At 44.0% G+C, this 25,338-nt stretch overlaps 1 protein-coding gene across 3 annotated transcripts in view; it reads left to right on the top strand.

The window, feature by feature from the left end:
• The first annotated feature begins 16,007 nt into the window (after nucleotides 1-16,007).
• Nucleotides 16,008-25,338, top strand: part of PTPRG (protein tyrosine phosphatase receptor type G) — a 768,152-nt gene continuing 758,821 nt past the window's right edge. For all 3 annotated transcript variants that reach the window (XM_040246532.1, XM_040246534.1, XM_040246533.1), the window contains exon 1: nucleotides 16,008-16,401. In XM_040246532.1, coding sequence (XP_040102466.1) covers nucleotides 16,317-16,401 — 85 coding nt within the window. In that variant the 5' untranslated portion in view covers nucleotides 16,008-16,316. The remainder of the gene's footprint in view (nucleotides 16,402-25,338) is intronic.

The raw sequence follows: 25,338 nt of genomic DNA on the forward strand, positions 1-25,338 counted from the left end.
TGGTATTTATCAAACATTGCTGCAAATTAGAATCACCTAGGAAGTTTTGAAAATATTGACGTCTGTGATCTACCTGTAAAGATCAGGGCTGTTACTTCTGACTCAAGATTTTTGAAAACTCTTTCAGTGACTCTAATATGCAGCCAAGTTTGGCAAACACTGCTCCAGAACTTAGTTCTTATGTGTACCCAGTAACATATGTATGTGCTTGTTACTGTCTAAAAATGGAATCAGATATTCTTTAATGTTTGCAACTTATTTTTCAACAATTAAACATTATTTCCAGATAATTGTATACTGATACGTAGTTATAACAAATAACAGAATTCCTCAAAATATAAAACATAGTTTTACAGTATGACCCAACAATTCCATTCATTAATATATACCCAAGGGAATGAAAACATATGTCCACACAAAAATCTGTGTACAAATGCTCATGATAGCATTATTCATAATAGCTGAAAAGTAGAAATGACCCAAATAGTCATCAACTGACGACTGGATAATCAACCAATGAATGGATACAATATGGTATATCAAGAGAATGAAATAATATTCAGCCATAAAGAGAAACGAAGTACTGATATATGCTACAAGGCAGATGACCCTTAAAAACTTTATGCTAAGTGAAAAAGGCCACACACAAAAGGTCACATAGTATATGGTTCCATTTATATGAAATAACCACAGCAGACAAATTCACAAGACAGAAAGCCCGTTGGGGCTTGCAAGAAGCTAGAGAAGATAAGGTGATGGGGGATAGGGAGTAAGTGCTTAATAGGTATAGGGTTTCTTCTGAGGTTGATGAAAATCTTCTGGAATTAGATAGGAGTGATGGTTGAACAACCTTGTGAGTATACTAAAAGCCACTGAAGGTGACTTGCACATTTTTGAATTTAAAAATTTATGATATGTGAATTATATCTCAATAAAGCTGCTGTTAAAAAGTAAAACAGAAAAATAATAATGTGAGGTCTCAGATACCCTTTACCCAGTTTCTCCCAATGGTAACATCTACTAAAACTATAATAATATATTAGAACCAGGATACTGATGGTGATACAGTCAGGCTACAGAAAAATTCCATTTGCTATCTGTATATTCTCTTGGGTGAAATGTCTCTTCATTGCTTTTGTTCATTTTCTAATTGGTTTATTTGTTTTTACTTTGGAGTTTTGAGACGCCTTTAAATATTTTAGATACTAGAGCTCTGTTGGATATATGGTGTGTAAATATTTTCTCTCACTCTGTACCTTATCTTCTCAATCTCGTCTTATGAGTTTTCAGAGAGAAAAAGTTTTAAATTTTTGATGAGGTCAAATTTAATCAATGTTTTTTTTTTTTTTTTTGGATTTGTCTTTTGGTGTTGTTTCTAATAACTCTTTCCTTAGCCCTAAACTCTGAAGGCTTTCTCATTTTTCCTATAAAATTTTATACTTTTATATTTCACACTTAAATCTATGATCCATTTTAATTAATTTTTTTTGCAGATTGTAAAGTTTAAGCATAGGTTTATTCTTTTTATAGATATATATAATTTTTTAATGGAGGTATAGTTGATTCACAACATTGATTGTGAATCAACTGCTGTATAGCAAAGTGATTCAGTTATACGATAACTATTCTTTTTCAATATTATTTTCCATTATGTTTATCACAGGATATTGAATATAGTTCCCTGTGCTATATAGTAGGATGTTGCTGTTTACCCATTCTATATATGTTAGTTTTTATCTACTAACCCCAAACTCCCACTCCACCCCTCCCTACCTCCCCCTTGGTAAACACAAGTCCATTCTTGTGTCTGCAAGTCTGTTTCTTTGTTACTAGATAAGTTCATTTGTGTCTTACTTTAGTTATATATATAATTAAATTAAATTTATTGACTTTAAATTTAATATTATATATATATATATATGATTAAACTGTGGATACACAACTGCTCCAGCCTTTTGTTGAAAAGACTGTCCTTCCTCCAATGAATCACTTCTGCACATTTGTTAAATATATCCTGGTCTAATCCAGTAGAACTTCCTGCAATGATGGAAATGTTCTACATCTGTACTCTACAATACAGTATGTTCTATGCGTGTCTGCTAAGTCAATTTGGTTGAACGAATGGTTCGTCTAATAAGATTTCATTGTTGATTTTCTGTGTGGATGATCTGTCCATTGGTGAGAGGGGCAAATTGAAGTTTCCTACTATTATTGTATTGCGTGTTTCTCCCTTGAAATCTGTTAATATTTGCTCAACATATTTAGGTATGCTGATATTGGATGTGTATATATTTATGATGGTTATTTCTCTTAATAAGTTGACCCCTTTGTAACTATATAATGCTCCTCTTTGTCTCTAATTAGCATTTTTTTGGCTTAAAGTCTATGTTTTCTCAGTATAGCTACCTCTGCTTTCTTTTGATTTCCACTTGCATAAAGTATCTTTTTCCATCCACTTACTTTGAGCCTATGTGTTTCTTTAAAGCTGCAGTGAGTCTTTGTAAGTAGTACATAGACAGGTCTGGTTTTTTTTTTTTTAATCCATTAATCCAGTCTTTAGATTGGAGAATCCAATTCATTTACATTTACAGCAGTTACTGATAAGTAAGGGTTTCCCTCATAGCTCAGTTGGTAAAGAATCTGCCTGAAATGCAGGAAACCCAGGTTCGATTCCTGGGTCAGGAAGATCCCCTGGAGAAGGAAACGGCAACCCACTTAGGTATTCTTGCCTGGAGAATCCCATGGACAGAGGAGCCTGGCAGGCTACAGTCCATGGGGTCCCAAGAGCTGGACACGACTTAGAGACCAAACCACCATCACCAAGGAGTTACCGCTTCCTGGAGAGATCAGCAGGTAAAGAATTAGCCTGCAACACAGGAGACACAGGACATGCAGGACTGATCCTTGGGTCGGGAGGATCCTCTGGAGGATGGCATGGCAAACCACTCCAGCATTCTTGCCTGGGAAATCCCTTGGACAGGGAAGCCTGGCGGGCTATGGTTCATGGGATCACAAAGAGTTAGAGACGACTGAAGCAGCTCAGCACAGCACCTAGTTCTAATGCCTAATCCTAGTATAAGGATTCTCTTCTCTTTACTGTTTGTGAATGTATTGTAGATTTTTGCTTTGTATAGTTACTGTGAAGCTTCCATGAAACATCCCATAGCTGTAATATAGTCTGTTACACACTGGTAAGTACTTAATTTCAAACACATACAAAGACTCTACCCTTTTATTCCCTTGCCTTTTATTGTTTTTGTTTTTTTTGGTTTGGGGGTTTAGTTTATTTCATTTTTTATGTGAAAATTTATTTCTTTCTGTATTGTGTATTCATGAAAAAAATTATTGTAGCTATGATTATATTTAATACTCTTTTCCTTTAACCTTTATACTAGGACTAATTGGTTAACACTTCAGCAGATTATAATATGATAGTATTCTGAATTTGACTGTATACTTACCTTTATCAGTATGTTGTATATTTTCATGTAACTAATTATCACCTTTCCATTTCAGCTTAAAGAATTTCCTGCAGCATTTCGCTTAAGGCAGATCTAGTGGTGGTGAATTCTCTTAGCTTTAGTTTGTCTAAGAAAATCTTTCTGTCTTCTTTATCTCTGGACAGCTTTGCTCAGTTAAGTACTCTTGGTTGTTTTTTTTTTTTTTTTTTCTTTCAAAACTTTGAATATATCAACTCACTCTGTTTCGATGTATAAGATTTATGTTGAGGAATCTGCTGGTAACCTTATGGGGGATCACTTTAAATTACAAGATTTTTTTCTCTTACTGCTTTAAAGATTCTTTTTTAAAAACATTTTACAATTTTATTACAATTTGTCTTGGACAAGTTCTCTTCAAATTGATTTTGTTTGATTTGGTGACTGATGAATTTCATGAAGTTAGATATCCAAATCTCTGCCCAGATTTGGAAAACTCTCAGCCATTATTTCTTTAGGTAAGTTTTCTTTCCCCCTTTCCATCTGGAACTTCAATAATTTGCAGTTTGCTTCTTTTGCTAGTATCCCACATGTCATAGAGGCGCTCTTCATTCTTTTTCATTTTTTCCGCTTTGTTTCCCAATGATTGGATAATGTCAAAGTTCCTGTCTTCTGCCTCAGAGTCTTTATCCTGGCTTGATCTATTCTGATATTGATGCACTCTGTCACAGTTTGAAGTTTTATTCATTGTATTCTTCAGCCCTGGAATTTCTGTTTCTTTTTTTTTTTTTTTACAATTCCTATCTCTTTACTTCGTTATTGTTTTTCTGACTTCAGTGAATTATCTTTCTGTATATTCTTGTAGCTCATTGAGTTTCTTTAAAATACCTATTTGAATTCTTTATCCAGTACATTTCTGATCTCCATGTCTATGGCTTTGGTTATAAAAAGATTATTGTGATTCTTTGAAGATTTCATGTTTCCTTGATCCTTCCAAGTTCTCTAATGTTTTTGTTTCTGTCTTTGCATTTCTAGTGGAAATGGCAACCCACTCCAGTACTCTTGCCTGGAAAAATCCCAGGGATGGAGAAGTCTGGTAGGCTACAGTCGATCGGGTTGCAAAGACTCGGACATGACTGAGCGACTTCACTTTTGCATTTCTAGCAGGAGACACCTTCTCCAGTCTTTATTAATTACCCATTCCAGTGTGCCCACACTCATATATATATATATATATATTTTTTTCCCTCTAATGGTATGCTGTAACTTCTCCTCTGGAAACATGAACTCTCATATAGGCTCTGTCATTCATGGGAGATTTTCCAAGTGTTTTCCAGGAGTTCCCAAATGTCGCTGAGAGGGCCTGGGGCGTGTTCACAGGCTGCTTCAGTCACAGTCAGGATTGAGGCTGGACTATGTATTACCCAGTGCATGGCACCTTCCAGGTGCCTTGGTGTATAGTGCTGGATCCCACAACCCTTTTGTGGATGAATGCCAAATTTTTGTTGTTTGGGGGGACAAAAATGAGAGATATCTTATGTTGCCACTACAAATGTTTCTGTTTTTAAAAAATAAGTTTCTCATAGAAAAGTGCAAATGTGTTAGAAATGTAAAGAAGAAATAAAAATCAGTGGTAATTTTACCAATCTAAGATAAACATTTAAAAGGTTGCAGTGCATTTTCTCCCAATCATTTTATATATATAAAGTGTCTTTGTAAACATCATTTAAAAGACTGTGCAGTAATCTATAGTAGGTGTTTCAACATACTGTTATATACAACTTGGATTATAAGTATTTTTGCAAAGGATATCTTTGTAAATATTTTTGAGGCAATTATGGTTATCTCTGATTGTGTGTGTGTGTGTGTTTGAGTGTGTGCACTTTGTCACTCAGTCATGTCCAACTCTTTGCAACCCCATGAACTGTAGCCTGCCAGGTTCCTCTGTCCATGGTATTCTTCAGGCAAGAGTACTGGAACCAGTTGCCATTTCTGACTCTAGGGGATCTTCCCGACCCAAGGATCTAACCAAAATCTCTTGCTTTAGTTTGTCTAAGAAAATCTTTCTGTCTTCTTTATCTCTGAAGGACAGCTTCTCTTGCATTGGCCAGCGTGTTCTTTACCACTGAGCCACCTGGGAAACCTTGTCTCTGATTATCGCTGTTTTAAGTGTTAGTTAGTTGCTCAGTCGTGCCCAACTCTTTGTGACCCGATGGACTGCAGCCCACCAGGGTTGCATGAGATTTGTCCATGAGATTTTCCAGGCAAGGATACTGGAGTGGGTTGCCATTTCCTTCTCCAGGGGATCTTCCCAACCCAGGGATCAAACCCTGGTCTCCTGCACTGCAGGCAGATTCTTTACTGCAGTCTGTTTTAAGTGTACCAAGTTTAATTTGGGGTCAAATAATATGAATGTTTTTGAGGCTTTTGATACACACTGACTATTTGTCTTTCAGAACATCTACAATTTGTCTTCCACTGATATATAGGAGTACCCTTTTCACTGCATGTTACCAAAATTTAGTATTATTAAGGAATACCTTATTTAAGAGCTCCCCTGGTGGCTCAGCAGTAAAGAATCTGCCAGCAATGCAGGAAATGCAGATTGGATCCCTGGGTCAGAAAGGTCTGCTGGAGGAGGGCATGGCAACCCACTCCAGTATTCTTGCCTGGAGAATCCCATGAACAGAAGAGCCTGGCAGGCTACACAGTCCATGGGGTCGCAAAAAGTCCTATCCGACTAAATAGACTGAACACATACACACACACATTTTTTAGACAAATGTTTGCTTATTTGTTTGGCTGCACCAGGCCTTAGTGGCAGCAAGTGGGATCTTGTTGCAGTCTGAGGGATCTAGTTCCCTGATCAGAATTGAACCCAGGTCCCTTGCATTGGGAACCAGGAGTATTACACTACTGGACCACTAGGGAAGTCCCAGGAACACTTTATATGTAAATTTTCTTCCTTGTTTGCTTTTTTAAGAGGTTGGGTTGCCAAGACATTTTATAGGTCTGAAAAATCAGCCATTTCAGAAGAAAATAGGGATTCTTCTTCACTAATAGAAAAATATTAAACAGAAAAAACTAAACCCACGGCTTTCATATTATTTCGTATTTTTTTTCTGAAATTGTCGAAAAGATTATTACAGCTGTATGAAAAGTATTTTAGCGTTTAATACATTCAATGTCAAGGCATTATTGTGAATAGCAGCATAATATTCCACTAAACAGGGAAATAATTATTTAATTGACCCCCCTCCACAGTTGAACATTAATTTTTTTCTACTCTTTACCTGGAAATACTGTGATGAGGTTTATTGTTCATGAATTGTTATCACCATCTCTGATTACTCTGGATCTATGATGTTTGTGAGTCACGTTATTATGATTTTTGGCTCTGACTCCTTTAGCATTTAGGTCTGCTAACTAGGTTTCAGAACTTATATCTGAGCCTAAGTTACTCCAGTGACCGAACTGCTTTAATCCCCAGCTCCTTGTTAGCCTCACATCAAAGTACCTAACCTTTCAATCCTTTACTTTTCATCTATAATTATTCCCATTATTCCCTTAAAACAGGGATAATAATCTTTCCAATCTGAAAAGACTGTTGTCAAGAAGTTTCTTTTCTGACTATCCTTCTTTGTTCTTCTAATGTGATGGAAATCAAAAGGGAGCCCTGCCTCCTCCATCACCAGGCTGGTCAAGTCCAGTACTTTGGTCCAGGCAGTTATGGGACCCAAGAGAAGGATATCAAAATATATATCCAGAGGAATCAATATCGACACTGGGGAAGATCCTTTTTTGAGAACAGGAGTCACAGGAGCCAGTCAAGGAAATCAAAGTAAGGGAAAGCAGAACCAAGAGATCTTCAGCAGGTGCATGGAGGCATCACTGGAGCCCATGCAGCCAGTCTAACTCAAAGTCTTGAGTTTGCAAGCAGTGTCAAATCGATAACTTCCTTTCTTGGCTCCAATTGACTTGTTTTAGGCTTCCTACTCATTAAAAAAAAAAAAAGAGCCTCATCAGTCATGTTTGCTGTTAGTATGACTCTGACTTCTGAAATAGTATATTAAACTAGCCCCACTACTTGTTTATTCTGTTTAGGCAGCTGGATATAGTTTTATGTAATAATGGATATCATTATTATTAGAGGACTTTGAGGTTTTTCTTTGTCAGGTTTTTCAGAATAAGCAGTTATGCTAAGTCTAAATTTCTTTTCTCCTAAAATAAAACATCGCCTCAAAATGCAAAGTCAGAATGACTAGAATAGGTTTTCTGTACAGTTTTGCAAACATCCATTTGTGAGGTGGAAAATATGGTCACAACTGTGATTTGTCTACACATGAAAATCATTTAAGGGCTCTGTTTAGAGTTGCTGTAACAAAGCACCACAAATTGGGTTGCTTAAAATGACACAAATGTATTGTCTCAAAGTTCAGGAGGCTTGGAGTCCAATCAAAGTTTCGGCAGGGCCACGCTCCCTCTGAAACATGGAGGGGAAATCTTTCTTACCTCTTCCTAGTTTCCGGTATTTGCCATCAATCCTTGGTGTTCCTCAGCTTGTAGATGCCTCCCTCCAGTCACATGGCCATCTTCTTCCCATGTGTTTGCACATCATTTTCCCTCTGTGCCTATCTGTTGCTGTTGCTCAGTCCTGTGCAACTCTTTGGGACCCCATGAACTGTAGCCCGCCAGGCTCCTCTGGCCATGGGATTTACCGGGCAAGAATACTAGATTGGGTAGTCATTCCCTTCTCCAGGGCATCTTCCCAACTCAGGGGTCGAACCTCCATCCCTTATGTCTCCTGCATTGGCAGGCAAATTCTTGACCACTGTGCCACCTGGGAAGCCTACTCCCCTCAAGGACTAGGGCCTGTTTCCACCTTCCCCTGCATCTGGGCTTTTAGACTTGCTTTAACCAACAAAATGCTCTGGAAGGGACTTCCCTGGTGGTCCAGTGGCTAAGACTCTGTGCTCCCAATGTGGGGAGCCTAGGTTCAATCCCTGGTCAGGGAATTAGATTCCTCACACTGCAAGTAAGACCCAGCACAGCCAAGTAAGTAAATATTTTTTTTAAATGCTGTGGAAGTGATGTAATGCCACTGCTAAGTCTAGATCTCCAGATGCCTTGCAGCTTCCACCTTCTGTCCCACTGGCCCGAGAGTTGTGTGTGAATAAGTCTGAGAGAGGTTACTGGAGAAGTCATTGGCTGAGATCTGAGGGGCCTCAGCCAACAGCCACCACCAGTTGGCAGGCATGTGATTGAGGCTATCTTGTCCTGTGCAGACCTAGTTGAGCCTCTGGAAGCTGGTGCCATAGCTGCATGTGTGACTTCAGACAGAACTAGCAGAGCTGCCTAGCTGAGCTCAGCCCAAATTACTGGCCTACAGAATCAAGAACAAACAGAATGGCTATTGTTTCAAGTGACTAAATTTTGGACTGATTTTTGTACACAAGAAAGACATGATTGCTACTGTAGGTTGGGTGTCAGAAGCTCGAGTCTTCTGTTGTTTACTATCTCAATCACCTCAGGTAAATTACTTCATTCTAAGAGCTCCTGCTTCTTTCTTTATAAAAAAAATATAAAATGTGGATATTTCACTAATCTTTTGCCATGACTCCCAGGTTTCAAGTTTTTAGTTCCAATTGAATAAAAACCCAAATTAAAGAGGTAAAAAGAATAAAATGAATTTAGCAGCTTAAGAAACTGAAAAGTCCAGCATCTGACCTGGGTTTAAGTAAGATTAACCCAAAGACACAGTGATGATATCAGAGGTTTGTTGACCCCTAGCACTCCCACCACCCCCCCGCCACTTTCCTCTGTGTGTCAGCTTCACCCCAAGCAGGTTCTCCTCAAGCCTCCTTGCTTCTCGAGGCTGACGTTCATCCAGCTTGGATAAACCCAGGAGGAAATTTGACTTTCATTGGACCAGGTAGAAACACGTAGCCATATCTAAGTCAGTCAGGCCAGAAGGTTGAGATGGTCCAAACAGTCAAGCTGGGACAGGTGAGGTGAGCCAGTGAGGTGGAGAGGCAGAGGGTAGAGATGGGGGGAAGAAGGAGTCAGGCTTCCCAAGACCATATGGGAGATTAGCTCAAAGGAAGCTGGAATGCATTTCTTAGAAGAAAAGAAATGGGAGCTGAGCAGGTAAAAAAATAACAGATGTTCACTCCTTATTTCTAAAGCTTATTAAGAAGATAACAGTAATAGTTTATGTTTATTAATTGCTTATTAGGAACCTGGCACCGCTCAAATTACTTTGTTCTGTTTAACTCCTTCTAATCTTTTCGATTTAAGTGTAGGTGTAGTTATTCCCTGTTGACACATGAGGAAACTGAGGCACTCAAGTGATGAAAAGTTAAGTGGTTAAGTTGCCCATAGTCAAGCAGATGTAAGCATTAGAACCCAAACAGACTGGCTTGGGAGCCGTTGCCTTTAACTATCAGTCTGTACTCAAAACAGGGGCTTTCCAAGTGCTCCGGTGGTAAAGAATCCAGCTGCCAAGGCAGAAGACACAAGAGATGAGGATTCGATCCCTGGGTCAGCAGGATCCCTTGGAGGAGGAAATGGCAACCCACTCCAGTATGCTTGCCTGGAAAATCCCATGGACAGAGGAGCTTGGAAGGTTACAATCTGTGGGGTCGAAAAGAGTTGGACACAACTTAGTGACTGAAGATGCAATACTCAAAAGAGATCAACAGCACTATGATAGGAAGAATTCTAAGATGATCCTCAAGATTCTTACCCCTGGCATATAATCCTCTTCGTATATGGGTGAGATCTGCGAATGTGAAAGGATAGTCACTCCTTAATTAGGTTACATCATATGGCAAAAGTGTTGGAATTGTCATTCCCAAAATCCCTTCACAGCAAACTGGAGGGAGATTCTTTTGTTGGTTGTATTTATTTTTTAAAATTAATTTTTACTGGAATACGGTTGCTTTGCAATGTTGTATTAGTTTCTACCATACAGCAAAATGCATCAGCTATACATATACATATATCCTCTCTTTTTTGGATTTCCTTTCCATTTAAGTTACCATAGAGCATACAGTAGGATTCCCTGAGCTATACAGTAGGTTCTCATGAGTTATCTATTTTATACATAGTATCAATAGTGTGGCTTCCCTCGTTGATCAGTGGTAGAGAATCTGCCTGCCAATACAGAAGACCCAGGTTCAGTCCCTGGGTTGGAAAGATCCCCTGGAGAAGGAAATGACAACTCTCTCCTGTATTCTTACCTGGGAAATCCCACGGACAGAGGAGTCTGGCCAGCAACAGTTCATGAGGTTTCAAGAGGTGGACTTAGCGACTAAACAACAACAAAGTCAATAATGTATGCATATCAATTCTGGTCTCCCAATTGATTGCACCACCCCCAAACCCTTGGTGTCCATACATTTGTTCTCTATATCTGTGTCTCTATTTCTGCTTTATAATAAGATCATCTATACCATTTTTCTAAATTGCACATATATGTGTTAATATACAATATTTGTTTTCCTCTTTCTGACTTCACTTTGTGTAACAGATTTACAGATGATCCAATTTCAGTCCTTTTTATGTCTCAGCAGGAGGAGAAGAGAACGACAGAGGATGAGATGGCTGGATGGCATCACCGACTCTATGGACGTGAGTCTGAGTGAACTCTGGGAGTTGGTGATGGACAGGGAGGCCTGGTGTGCTGCAATTCATGGGGTCGCAAAGAGTCGGACACAACTGAGTGACTGAACTGAACTGAACATTCCATTGTATATATGTACCATAACTTCTTTATCTATTCCTCTCTTGATGGACATTTAGGTTGCTTCCCTGTCCTGGCTATTGGGAATAGTGCTAGAGTGAACATTGGGTTCATGTGTCTTTTGGAATTAAACAGTTTTCTCTGGCTATATGTCCTGTGGTGGGATTGCTGGGTCACATGGTAGTTCTTTAATACTTTGGCCACCGGATGGGAAGAGATGACTCATTGGAAAAGACCCTCATGCTGGGAAAGATTGAAGCCAAAAGGAGAAAGGGGCAGCAGAGGATGAGATGGTTAGATGGCATCACCTACTCAATGGACATGAATCTGAGCAAACTGGCAAACAGTGAAGGACCGAGGAGCCTGGTGTGCTGTAGTCCATGGGGTCGCAAACAGTTTGACACGACTGAACAACAACAGCCACAAATACTCATTCTATTTTCAGCTTTTTTAAGGAACCTCCATACGGTTCTCAGTAGTGGCTGTATCAATTTACATTTTCACCAACAGTGCAAGAGGGTTCCTTTTTCTGCACACCCTTTCCAGCATTTATTGTTTGTAGATTTCTTAAATAGTTCTGACAGGTGTGAGGTGATAGCTCGTGGTAGTTTTGATTTCCATTTCTAATGCAAATTGATTAGTTGAGCATCTTTTGATGTATTTAGTTGACCAACTTTTCATGCGTTTGTTGGTCATCTGAACATCTTCGAAGAAATGTCTATTTAGGTCTTTCACCCATTTTTTGGTTGGGTTGTTTGCTTTGTTGATATTGAGCTGCATAAGCTGTTTGTACATTTTGGAGATTAATCCTCTATCAGTTGCTTCATTTGCAAATATTTTCTCCCATTATGAGGGTTGTCTTCTCATTTTGTTTATGGTTTCCTTTACTGTACAAAAGCTTTAAAGTTTAATTAGGCCCCATTTGATTATTTTTGTTTTTATTTTCTCTAGGAGGTGGGTCAAAAAATATTTTGCTGTGATTTATGTCAAAGGGTATCCTGCCTATGTTTTCCTGTAGGAGGTTTATATATAGTGTTTTACATTCAGGTATTTGATCCATTTTGAGTTTATTTTTGGGTTTGGTCTTAGGGAGTGTTCTAATTTCATTCTTTCACATGCAGCTGTCTAGTTTTCCCAGCACCACTTATTAAAGACGCTGTCTTTTCTTTATTGTCCTGTTGGTTTTAAACAGGTAAGATATTACATTGTTAGGGGGCCATGTGGCTGGGACCAGAATGCAGCTCCTAGCTGAGACATACTTCTAGCCAACAGCCAGCAAGAAAATAGGGACCTCTAAACAACTCAAGTCATAAATGAAAGCAAGAAACTGAAATCTGTCAATAATGTGAATGAGTTTCAAAGAGGATCCTGAGCTCCAGAAGAGAACCCCAACAGAGGCACCCAGTTATGCTGTAGCCCAGCTTCTGATCTACAGAGCTGTGAGATAATAAACGGATGCTAGATTGTTTTAAGCCACTAAGTTTGGGAATAATTTATTACCCAAACCAGCACCTTCTCTCTGCAGCCTTATTTTCACATGGGGTAGATAAGCACGCCCAGGGCTGTTCACACTTTTGTTGGCACTCACAGGATCCTTCACACCAACCATCCTGGAGTGCTCACTGTGTGATGCAGCCCCTATCATCACCTGGGGGGAGGGGGTCGTAATCAGCAGGTGAGAGTATTATCAGGTCCACTGCCTGTCATTTTGTGCCGCTAACACTTGATAGAGTATCTGATGTGTAGTTGGTTGTAGAATGAATGAAAAGGCTTCTCATGTGGTATACCCGTAACATTCTATTTTATTATGGAAACTGATGGGGCCTGGGTTGTGGGCTGGTGCTTCCAAGAGCACTTTTTGGTATACTTCATCCTAGGGCCACCATAGTCATCAGTCCTGACCTAATTAAATGTTAATTTTGATTGTGGGCTTTCTATATTGTAACAGTAGTGGTAATTCACTCTCCAAACCCATGGCAAGTTTTCCCTACTCCAGAGTCATTCCTCCTCATCCCACATTTCAGTGTCTTCTCAAACCATCATTTCTCTGCCTTTTCACATCTATGGAGGCAGACAGACCTGAATATCTCAGCTTTGCTTCTCACTAGCTGGGGATCCCGAGAAGGCAATGGTGACCCACTCCAGTACTCTTGCCTGGAAAATCCCATGAACTGAGGGGCCTGTCTGTTAGGCTGCAATCCCTGGGGTCCCTAAGAGTCAGACACGACTGAGCGACTTCACTTTCACTTTTCACTTTCATGCACTGGAGAAGGAAATGGCAGCCCACTCCAGTGTTCTTGCCTGGAGAACCCCAGGGACAGGGGAGCCTTGTGGGCTGCCGTCTATGGGGTCACACAGTGTCAGACACGACTGAAGCGACTTAGCAGCAGCAGCAGCAGCAGCAGCAGCAGCAGCTGGCGATCTGTTATTTCACTCCCCTGTGCACGGTTCCTTGTCTACAATGGGGAGAATAATTCTTACTGCTGAAGAACTGTTGTAGGGTTGGGAGGGAGTGAATCCTTACTTTGGAAGGTCCATACAGGTCATGGGCCTCCTCTTTTTGTTCATGGGTGTGTCCCCTTCCCTTCCTCAATAATTGCTCAATGAATTTATAGAATGAACAATTTAGAGAAAGAATTTAGCACAGTACCTGGTAGATGGTAAGCATTCCACAACCGGCAGTTTTTATTGTTATTTTGCAGAGGAAAGTCACTTGGGTATGTCTATTCAGGTGTTCTGTCCTGATTCAAATTCCAGAGATTTCCCCATTTTATCACTCAGTTTTTAACGAGCTAGTCAGACACGCAGGGGTCCTATGCACCTCTCTGAAAACTCCTACTAACCAATGGACATCCCTTAAATACAACACTCCCAAGAAAACTGACCCTCTCCGAGCATTTATGGGGGAGTCGGATTCGAACAAAACCAGGAAGGACCAAATGCCAAAGCAAACAAACGACTCATTCTCCACCCTGGGGGAGAGTGTTCACCCCGTTTTGCTAAAGATAGAGCGCGGGCCCTCCCCGGGAACTTCCTGGCTTTTATTAGTTCGTAATCCCAAATGCAACTTTTCAAAGGTTTTTCTTCTGAAAGTGTGGGTGTGAAAGTGCTTCCCTAATAACATCTTGAGGGAGGCTCTCGAACATCTGTACATTTGAAAACCGAGCATCCGGTTGGGCTGTTTGGGTGGGTGGGGGACCCTGCGGGGTGGGCTGAAGCAGCAGGGGCAAGTTAAAAACAAGTCTAGATGGCGTTTAAACAGAGGCAGAAAAATTAGGCAAAAATTACAAACGGCTAATTACTTTGGCTCAGTTACACGTTTAATCAAAGGCCCGCCTCCCCCACTTTAGCACCGGCGTTAAGAGGGGAAAATAGGGCGCTTAGAAGTCTAACCGATAAAGATCTTTCTCTCCACGAACTAAAGGACAAAACTCATTACAGATAAGCCCTGTTCTCCCACTTCCCTCGGACGCCTCTCCACGATTGCTAAAGAGGTTGCCGCTCCCCGCCTAGCTGCCAGGAAATCGGTCCAGCCCCGGGGCGCAGCTTTCACCCAGCGAGGGGTAAGAGGCGCACTTCCTGCGGCCTCCCCGCCACCAGGCTGGAGTGCGGGAACCTTCCCTCCTCCCGTGGAGCGGCGAGTTGGGAAATCTCGGCCACTGATGAGCCGTGCCGTGGGGAAAGGGGGCGTGGGACTCGAAAGGGCTGGATCTTGCAAGCCTAGGATCGGTATTCCTCCCCTCCCCCACCCCTCCCCAGCCGGGAACAAGGCCAATGGAAGCCCGAAAAGGGGGAAAAAAAAATAAATCGCAAAGCGGAGCCGGAGGGCAAAGGCCCCTCGGCTTTGTTTCCTGGCGGGGGAATTCGTCGGGCTGGGGGCGCGAGCAGGGGGCGAACAGGGCGCGCCCCGCCGTGGCGCTGCCAGGGCGAAGAAACCCAGCACGAAACTGCCGCCTTATAAACGCAGCCGGCCGCCCCTTCCTCTCCTCAAACCCGAGCCGGGGTCCCCACGCCATCCGCGAGCAACGCAGACGGGGGCGGGGGGAGACCGAGCCAAGCCCGCTCAAAGAGTGGCGTCTTTAAGAGCTCGAAAGACGGGAAACAGGCAAAGAGTCGCCAGCCCGCGAAAGCAGTCGCCCTCCTCCCTCTCTCCCAGACCCGACCAGAGCTGGTCCCCAGTCCCGAAACTGCCCCGGCCGGCTCAGCAGCGCGCGGGGAGAAGCTAGTTGTGGGATGCCCGAGGCGGGAGCCCCGCGCTGCAGCTTTAAGAGCTCGCGGCGCGCGCACCCGCGACCAGCAGCCCGGCTGCGCGTCCCCGCGATCGCCGCGCGCCCACTGCTCGCGCGCCGCCGCCGCCGCCGCCGCGCGTCCCCTGCTCGCTCGCTCGCCGGCTTTAAAGTCTCTGCCAGGATCCATGCTCACATGTTACTTCCTGTATGGAGGCATGGCTAGTTTCCAGCCCCGCGCTCCCCGATCCTCCCCAGCTCGCGCCAGAGCCACAACTTTCAGGAGCATGGACTGAAGGCGCCCTCGCCCTTGCGCCCCTCTGAGATCCTTTGTGTTTTCCTCGGTTTCCTCCGGCTGTTCTATTTTGGGGGCTCTTCGCTCTCCCCCCGCCTCTACCCTCCCCTTCCCCGCTTGCAAACATGCCTCCTTCCTTCCCGGGGCCCTGGAAGGAGCTGCCTGCCTGAAGCCCGGAGACGCCGCGCCGCGCTCAGCCCCGCCGCCGCCCGCCTGCTCTCGGGCTCCGCTGCCGACTCAAGTTGGGGATCTTCGGCTACTCGCCGCCGCCGCCGGCGGTCTCTGCCTGCCTGGGGCTCCGGGCATCGCCGCCGCCCGCCGACTCCTCGCCCTGCCCGCTCGACTCGCTCCTTTTTGAACATAAAGCAGCCCTTCTCCGCCGAGGATCGTCCCCAGCGTGGCTCCGCGTTCTCGGCCACTTTTTGAGATTTTCCGGGGGGCGCTCGGCGGCTTCCCAGATTCCAGAAGGGGACTCGGGCCGCCGAGCGCGGGGCCCCCTTAAAGCAGGCGAGCAGGCGAAGAGCCGGGGCTTAGCGGAGGCTCACACCGAGGCAAGAACTTATTCAACAAGTTTACCTCCCCTGTCTTCCTCTTTTCGATGTGCGTTTTCGGACATGCGGAGGTTACTGGAACCGTGTTGGTGGATTTTGTTCCTGAAAATCACCAGTTCCGTGCTCCATTATGTCGTGTGCTTCCCCGGTGAGTGCTGACCACCGAGGGGACGCGGCCCTGGCCAGCGCGCGAGGGGGAAGCGGAGTTGCAGCCGGGGCATAGAGCTCAGGCGCCCGTCCCGGGGACCCCGGAGAGGGTTAAGTAGGGGTCGAGCACCCGGGGAGGAGAGAGGGATCCGCTCCGCTGACTGTGGCGGCGTAATTTAGGGAGGCTTATGGTTGGGGAGGGTGGAAGCAAAGAGCTGGCCGGGGAGAGGAACGGGAGCCGCAGGGGTCTTATTTCTCGCTCGGCTTTGGGGGCCTGGGGGATCCGGAGTCGGGAGAAGACTCGTTCCGCTGCTCCGCCGCTGTGCAGCAGAGCTAGAGCTCTGAGGCTGTTGGGGACAGTGGGGCCATGGGGAGGATGCCTCTGTGGGTTTGTGGGGGCCCTGGGTGCGTTCCCCGCTCAGGCGAGGATTGAAGGAGCTCAGAAGGGAAGATTGGATTTGTTGCTCCGCGACTCTTTGGAGGGGCTGATGTTCGTGGAGTGGAAGCTCGAGGCTGGCCGTGGAGAATTGGGGATGTCGGGAGCAACCTGCGTTCGGGTCTCGGGGGTCAGGGACGACCTCAGCTCGGGGCTGCGCTTCGGTGCCGGCGCGAGGGAACCTTCCTGGCTCGGGGACCTGGGCGCGGTGGGAGAGCAGGGAGCAGGAGGTTTAGGGAAATCCGTGACTCCCTCATCCCGGGCCCGCGGCCCCCTTTGCTTGGCTGGGCTGCTCGGGTAGGGGAGTGGGGCGGGGGGGGCGGGTCGGCGGCTGGGTTGCTGTTCGCTCCCGGGCGGATTTTTTTCTGTCTCGAGCCCTGCCTCGCGCCCTGGCTACCTGCGTCTTTGCCTTTTTGCAGGCTGTTAGCAGCTGGCGGACCCACACCCGCACCTTTCTGGTCGGGTTAAGACAGGAACACTGTTGACCACTGATGAAGATAATAAATCACCACACGCAGGGTGTGCGGCTCGGCGATCCTCCACTTCCAGCCCTCCATCGGCCGACCCGCCTTTTTCTTTCTGCTAGGGGAGAGCAGAGGCCAGCTGCCTCCCTCTTCCCTCTTGCAGCTCCCTTTACACCAGGCTGCAGCCTCGAGCTCCCTTGAATCTGTCCGACTCCCCTCTCCCTGGTGGAGGCCACGTCCCCTCTCCTAGTCGGGGAAAGGGTGGGAAGAAGGGGACCATTCATTTTTAATCCTTTGCTCTCCTAAGGACAAGGAAGCCCCCGTTTTTCTGCCTTTTTATCCACCAGATCCTGGATATTCAGAGGTGGGGGTTATCCAGAAAAAAGGAACGTGCCCTCCCATGTTTATGCTCCCGCTGGTCACAGCTGCCTGTCCCCTGGTGGCCCGAGCGCAGATTTTGGTGCAACGGGTCCCCCAGCTGCGTCGTGCGCCCTGGAGCAGGGTGCGGGCGCTCTTGCTTGCTCTCGGGGATTGGCAGCGAGGGTCCCCTTTGCAGGCAAGTGGGTGCCTCGAGGGGCAGAGAGGCAAAGCATGGTCTTTTCTTCGGCACCCTTCTTTTCCCTTAGCGCATCCTCCTGTCCCTGGAACCGCACAGAACTCCTGCCACAGTCCTGAATCCCAGCTCGGATGCGGAGCCAGGACGTGTGTCCACACTCGACCTGAGGCCTGGGTTTGTCCACCAGGCTCCTGCCTCCACCGGGGGCTGGAGGCGGTTTTGACATTTACTCCTAAACATTCCCTCCACCACTCCTCAGCATTTGTGTTAACCATTTGCCCCTTCTAGATTCTTCTTTGCCTTGGACTTGCCGGCAGAGTGGGCTCAGGCGCACACACACTGGGGTTTAGCTGTGTAAGGGTCACGCTTAAATGGGGGCAGTGGGAAGCAGCCAGAGAGCAGCCTAGCAGCCTTGCGAAATACAAGAAATTTCTGATTCCACTTCTGGCGTTCACTTTACACTCGGGTGTACAGTCAGTGGGCCAGGCGGGATTTTTCTTTTTCCTGATGTCTGAGGAAGCCTAAAATCCAAAATTGGACCGCCAGTGATGCCGCCTGTTTCGAGCTGGGACAGTTTTCATCTTCCGCATTTCCTATGCCTGCCCTTGCTGCGAGGTAAACAGAGAGCCCATTCCGTACTCCGGGAGCCAAAGGGTGTCTAAAAGGGAAAGGGCAGCGGTGCCCGGGGAAGGAGGGTTGTGGTTTGGAAGAGTGCCGCCGGAGAGGGTGCAGCGGCAGGCTTTGCAACCAAAGTTAAAATGTCAGAGCCGGAGACGTCGGCTTTGGGGTTTCCGAAAGTGCCGTGACGCTGCTGGACCTCAGGGGGCGCCCCCGAGCCGCTTGTCAGGCTCCCGCCACCTCCGCCCGTCGGATTCGGCCGCCTCGGTGCGGTTGGGGCCGCGGTGGGAATGGGGCTGGGGCGCTCGGCTGGCAGCTGCAGATGCGCCTGGGAGCGGAGACGCGGTCTCAGCTCCGCCCTGCTCCTCCTGGGTGGCTCTAAACCGCCCGGGAGCGGTGGGGACCTGAGTTCGCTTTGGGACGCCCCCCGCAAACCTGGAAAGCGTTTGTCTGGTTGGTACCAGGGATAAAGATGCTTCTGGTTTGAGTTAGGGTCCTCCTTGTGACATCTTAACCAAAATCCCTTGTTATTTTGTGTTCCCTCTCAGAATCGCGCCAACTTTTCTGATAACGTTTTGTTCTCAGCTCCTGTTCAGGATACAGGGTAGCTGTGATTTGAAAAGGTTTTGGAAACATCGTTCTGGAGTGAGTGTTTCTCCAGAAGAGGGGAAACAACGGTGTGGCAGCTGTGGGATCCGCATCACCCTTACTGTTTCGAGTGATGTTTTCCACTTTGCAGAGCATAAGGGTTATTTACATGATGTAGTGCATAGTATCTTGTTTTCTGACATCTTAAAAAAAATACTCATATGGAAAATTTTATGAAAATGGAGAAACTTAAGGGGACCCTGAGAATTCTCTGTCCAGCTGTAACAATTACAACTCAATTTTTTCTCTTCCATTACCCACCTCCCCAAAACCCCATTATTCCAAATCTTATCCATAGTTCATATAGGCATTTGGTATATATCTCTAATCATTGGGAATTTTTACAGCATATACATTGTTACTTGAAAGGGTTAACATTTTGTGTATTTTATATTCTTAAGCTTTCAAAAGAAGCTTACAAAAAATTTTCTTCTAAGTTGATTTCTCTTTCCACCCTCAGAGTGAAATCCTTCTCTATGATTCTGGTATGTTTTGTAGGATAATTACATCTAGGAGGCTGATATTGGAAATGTTTTAGACGGATAAGCTCTGCTGTGTACCTTGGATGTGTCAGAATCAGAGGGCCTGTGATTGATGTCTCGAGAGTCTCCCTCTGAGCTGGCTCTTGGTATATTTGCATGTACATGCTTTGGTCCTGGTGGCCATCCTTCATGGCCTTATTAGAAAGACACATAAATAATATAAGTCAGCAGTCTTACTCTTGAGGGATGGAGTGAGAAGTCACGCACCTCCAACTCCTTTCCCAAAGTGTCTTGTTTGAAAACGAAGGATCTTTGTCTAGTCTTGAAACTGGGTCCCTTTGATGCTGTGATGGAATAAACTCTTTTGTTTCCTTCTAAACTGTTCATGTCACAGAGTTGATGAAGTTAGAATATTAGTACAAATAGACATGGCAGAAAGAAGTAGGGAAGTTGCTCTTGGTGGAGGCAGAAGGGTTATTGGGAAGACTGGCTGAAATGAGAAAAAGAACTAACCAATTGTGAAGCTCTGGGCAATTCCCCTTAATTATGGACCCATTTTCACAGAGTAAAAGATAATGTTGTTTACATGAGGCAGTACAGGGAATGCTGATGATTTAACACAGCAAAATAAAACAAAAACCCTTTCTGATTTCATCTTTCTATTTCTATTCTGAAAAACTCCCAAGTTTCTGTGGTATAATCAGTTACATATCAGGGCACTAATTGAAATGAACCTTCTCGCTTCTCATGAAAGAGCATTTAAGATGCCCCAGAGCAATTGCTGTTAGAGATCTCCTCCTACTTCCTTCCTTTTCCTCCTCATTTTCCTAGAAACTTCTTGACCACAAGGACAATCTGGACACGTCAGCCAGACCTAGGGTGAGGAAAGAAATTAAATGTTGCTGGTGCTTTGTTGCTTTTCCTATTTTCTTTTATGGTAAAATTAAAAAAGAAAACCTGAATACATAACATTCAACATTTTAGTTACAGCACGCAGGACAACACAGTGTCATTGCTAAGCAGGATAAAGTGGTAATAGGGGTGTGCTTTTTGAGTTGCAAAACTGAAAAAAAATTGTCATTAACACTTTAATCCTAGGGCATATCTTTCTTAGAGTCACATTTCAAAAATTAGTTTATGTAAGCTCTTGCTATGCTTTGGTTATAGATTGAACATTATTAGGTGATGGGTGGTAATGACCTGAAACTTCGTTTTTGATTGTCTGTGTAGAGAAAGTGCCCTGCCTCCACTTTTCAGTTCTCTGTCTGAGCTTGATTTAGGCAAAGCTGGTAACTACTCAGGGAGGGCCTCGGGAAAGTGAGACTGTTCTTCTGAGAAGAGCCTGCCCCCAACAGGCAGTGAGAGCTGCTTCTGGAATTCTGCGGCTGTTGCGGAACCAGAATGAGGCATTGGAACCAGAATGAGGTTGCCTGGGCACACATCAGGCCCTCAGTAAGTAATCCCAGATGATTAAATGATCTGATACCTTTGTTTGCCTGAGAAATGGGAGTGATTCTCTTGCTTGTATAAGGTCCAGGCCCAGAACTATGGCAGTGTTCTGTGCCCTCAGAAGATCAGATGCACATGTGAAAAAAAGTTACCTGTTACAGACTGTGCTTTGACTCTTGAATGTTTTAGTTTCCATGGAGGTGAGCACACAGCCTTCTACTCCACCATCTTGAACCACTCTTACTTTTGTGCAGTTGTAACCTAAAAATCACTTGAAAAATGATATATATTTTAAATACCCTGTTTACTTCTCCCTGCTTTTTTCCTTACAATTCCTTTTTATTTAAAAATTTTCAAGACCAAGGATTTGTTTCTGTCTTAAAAAGAAAAAGGTCTGCAGGTAATGTAGGTGGATTTCATTTTCAAAAGTCCGTGATGACCGAAATATGTAACAGGTAAGTTTGTGGGTTTTCTCCTCTGATGAGAAGGGCAGTGAGGTTTATCACTGATGGATGTGCAAGATTGCTTGAGGTAGCTAGAGGGCTCCGTGTGCAAGTCTCCTCCTGTAAGGACACCTCTAATCGGAAAGGCCATTTCCTTGGTATCATTCATAGCAAAATGTTTGGTGTTTCGACACACACACAGAATTTTATGTGAGTTGGCTTGTCGGGCCGTTGCAGGCTCGAAATTTCTTAGGACTACATACAGCACTTGATATGACTACTTTAAAAAACACTGTGAGAAGTGTTTTGAGGGCTGATTAGGGGAGTGCCAGTTAGCTCGCCAGGTTCTAGATGTGCCTGATTGCTCTTTTTGAAGCCCTCTTAACTGAATTGGGTAGTGTTCCAGCTGTACTGCCCACTCCAGTATTCTTGGGCTTCCCTTGTGGCTCAGCTGGTAAAGAATCCGCCTGCAGTGTGGGAGACCTGGGTTCTATCCCTGGGTTGGGAAAATCCCCTGGAGAAGGGAAAGGCTACCCACTCCAGTATTCTGGCCTGGAGAATTCCATACATAGACTATACAGTCCATGGGATTGCAAAGAGTTAGTCCCAACTGAGTGACTTTCACTTTCATTTGGCTGCTGTACTTTGGGTGGACAATGGGAGGCAACTTCCACATTGAAGGAGAATCGCTGTGCTGTTTTATCTGCTTATGGAAAGGAGAAATCCCAGTTCAGTTGCTTAGTTGTGTCAGATTCTTTGCGAACCCATGGACTGAAGCACGCGAGGCTTCCCTGTCCATCACCCAACTCCTGGATCTTGCTCAAACTCATGTCCATTGAGTCGGTGATGCCATCCAACCATCTCATTCTCTATCATCCCCTTCTCCTCCTGCCTTCAATTTTTCGCAGCATCAGGATCTTTTCCAATGAGTTGGCATGTCATATCAGGTGGTTAAAGTATTGGAGCTTCAGCTTCAGCATCAGTCCTTCCAATGACTATTCAGGATTGATTTCCTTTAGAATGGACTGGTTGGATCTCCTTGCTGTCCAAGGGACTCTCAAGAGTCTTCTCCAACACCACAGTTCAAAAGCATCAATTGTTTGATGCTCAGCTTTCTTTACGGTTCCATTCTCACATCCATACATGACTCCTGGAAAAACCATATCTTTGACCAAACAGACCTTTGTTGGCAAAGTAATGTCTCTGCTTTTTAATATGCTGTCTAAGTTGGTCATAACTTTTCTTCCAAGGAGCAAGCGTCTTTTAATTTCATGGCTGGAGTCAATATCTGCAGTGATTTTGGAGCCCCCCAAAATAAAGTCTGACACTGTTTCCATTGTTTCCCCATCTATTGGCCATGAAGTGATGGGACCGGATGCCATGATCTTAGCTTTTTGAACGTTGTTAATACCGTTTCTTTCCTTTCTAAACCAGGTAGCTATGGAAAGTTGTTTAAAATACATCAGAATATCATCTCAGGCCAGTTGGTCTGTGCCATTACTGGCTGTACTGCTTTAGATGAGTCACTTAACCTCTCTGTACCTTTCTTTTTTCCCCCCTCTCTTCTCTGCAAAATGGCATCGTGTGAGGACCCTGAATTCCAAGGTCTTCATGAGGCTTGGAATGAGCATGCTTGCCAAAGGACTTAGCTCTGTGCATGGTGAACAGCAAGTGCTCAGTAAAGTAACCACGTTTATTTTTTGTGTATCAAAGAGAGTTGAGTAGGAATATAAATAAAGGAGAAAACAACTAAAAAAACCAACTATGTAAAAACAAAAACATTTTCAAAAATTTATATAAACTTGCATGATAAGTTTTGTGCCTGGATTTGCTCTTGAGGGCAAGCTAGGCTGGCACAGGAACATTTCATGTATAATTAGTAAAATGGTTAATGTTTTGAGGTTTAAAGAAATGAGACCACCTCTGTGAAGTCTAAGATACCTCCTTACTCCCACCTCAAAGGAGGTCTGTTCTTTGCCTGCTTAAAGATGAGAAATGGTATCTGCAGGCTTAAAATGTACCATGTGAATCTTCCAGGTCCTTGTGTGGTGTTACGCATTGTAGAAAGTGTTGCTTGGTCTTGCACCCTGGAATGCCCATCCTCCCTTTAAGGCCTCTGTGCTGTGTGGAATTTAAGGAGAATGGATCTACCTGTGACTGTCATTTCTGGATTTTAGTTGTGTGCCACTACCAGAAAGCAAGCAGTAGTCTTTGGGTGTTGCTTTTATTTTGTCTCCATATCTTCATGGATTCATGCCCTTGTCTCCATATCTTCATGGATTCAGACCTGCGGCATATACAAGAGAGAAGCATGCACTGTGTGTGCAAAACTCCTGCCCTCTAATCAGGTTTTTTCAGACAAATCAGCATGATGGTTTTCTGACCAAACAACAGAATACAATTTAAACTACTCAACTTAGCTATTTCAGGGCTGCAGCAAAGTGACACAGTTGGCTGCTGAAATTTAGCAACTAAGAAAGAAGCAATGAAAGCATAGTTCATGGAATATGTAACACTTCCATGTAAGAAAATAGAACAACTGGTCTTATTTTTGAGTCTGTGATACTGTTTTCTTAACGAGGAGGAGGAGGAAACAGGTTGCCAACTGATACTGCAGTGGGTATACTTTTGAGGAATCCATATGAGCTATTAGATGAATCCAAGAGGTATTTGATTTCTGACACCATTTCAGCCACATGAATTTTGCAGTGTACTTAAGCAGAGAAGGGACAGATAAACTCATCAGTGTAGAATAATTTGGATAGGAGACATAGCTGTTAGCCATTTACCAAATATAAAAGCATAATCCAGATTAATGAGGAAGTGTCATTGACTTTTCAAGTCAAGTTAGTCACGAGTCATCAAAAGGATTTATTTTCAAAGCCCATAGTTATTTATAACAAATGAGTTCTGTTCTTTTTCTTTTTTTAAATATCACTTTTCCTGAAGTGTTTTGATTCAATGAATGTGGAGGTTAAGAGCTGGCCATGGCCTTGGCTATGTCACTGGTTAGCTGGCATGTCACTATGCCACTGGGCAAATTCCTCAACATCCTATTGAAGTGGGGTTGGGTGGTAGTGCGGATGTGTGAGTCCCAGTTATACACACCTCTTATTCAGGAACTACACTAGGACCTCAGAGGTCCAAGTTGAAATTCTATGTTATGTTGAGAAAATTGCCTCATTTTTTAAATCTCTAAAGTGGTGACATTGGTTATAACAGCCCACACTCACCAAGCACTTGCTGTGTGTGAGTTTTTTCTATTCCGTTAATCCCCTCTGGAAGAAACCATGAATATCCTCACTTAAAGATGAGGCAACTGAAACCAAAAGGAAGTTGTCCCTTGTTCAAGGTTACCTTTGTTCTTAGTGAGAGTAGCTAAAATATGTCTCTCAGAATTATTTTGAATCAGAATGGTTTCTGTTCATTTGGAAGATGTTTTTCCTAATTCCACAGGAAGGCAGATTAAAAGACCCAGCCTTTTGTATTTCATGCTACTGCTTTTCCCATAGAAGCCAAGTACCATAAACACTGGGTGAAATAAAGGTGTCTTCCTGTATTTGCTACAATTAAATATGGAAGTAATGCAATTAGTATAGGATTTTACTTGGTTACATTGAAGAGATGACCTTTCAGCAAATTACTTTAGCTTCTGAATAAGCTGATAATAACTGTGGATAGAGTGAGTTTGTTGGTGTATTTTCTGACTCCTCTTCAAAAGGATCTAAATTGGTTTAGTTTATAATTCGAGAACTTTTGTTTGGGGTGTTAAAGATGGTTATGTTATAATAATGGGGTATTATTATCATCCCATCTATCATTTACATGTGGGCTGCAGGCTC

Source organism: Oryx dammah, unplaced genomic scaffold, assembly GCF_014754425.2.
Source record: "Oryx dammah isolate SB20612 unplaced genomic scaffold, SCBI_Odam_1.1 HiC_scaffold_9, whole genome shotgun sequence".
Classification (NCBI taxonomy): Eukaryota; Metazoa; Chordata; class Mammalia; order Artiodactyla; family Bovidae; genus Oryx; species Oryx dammah.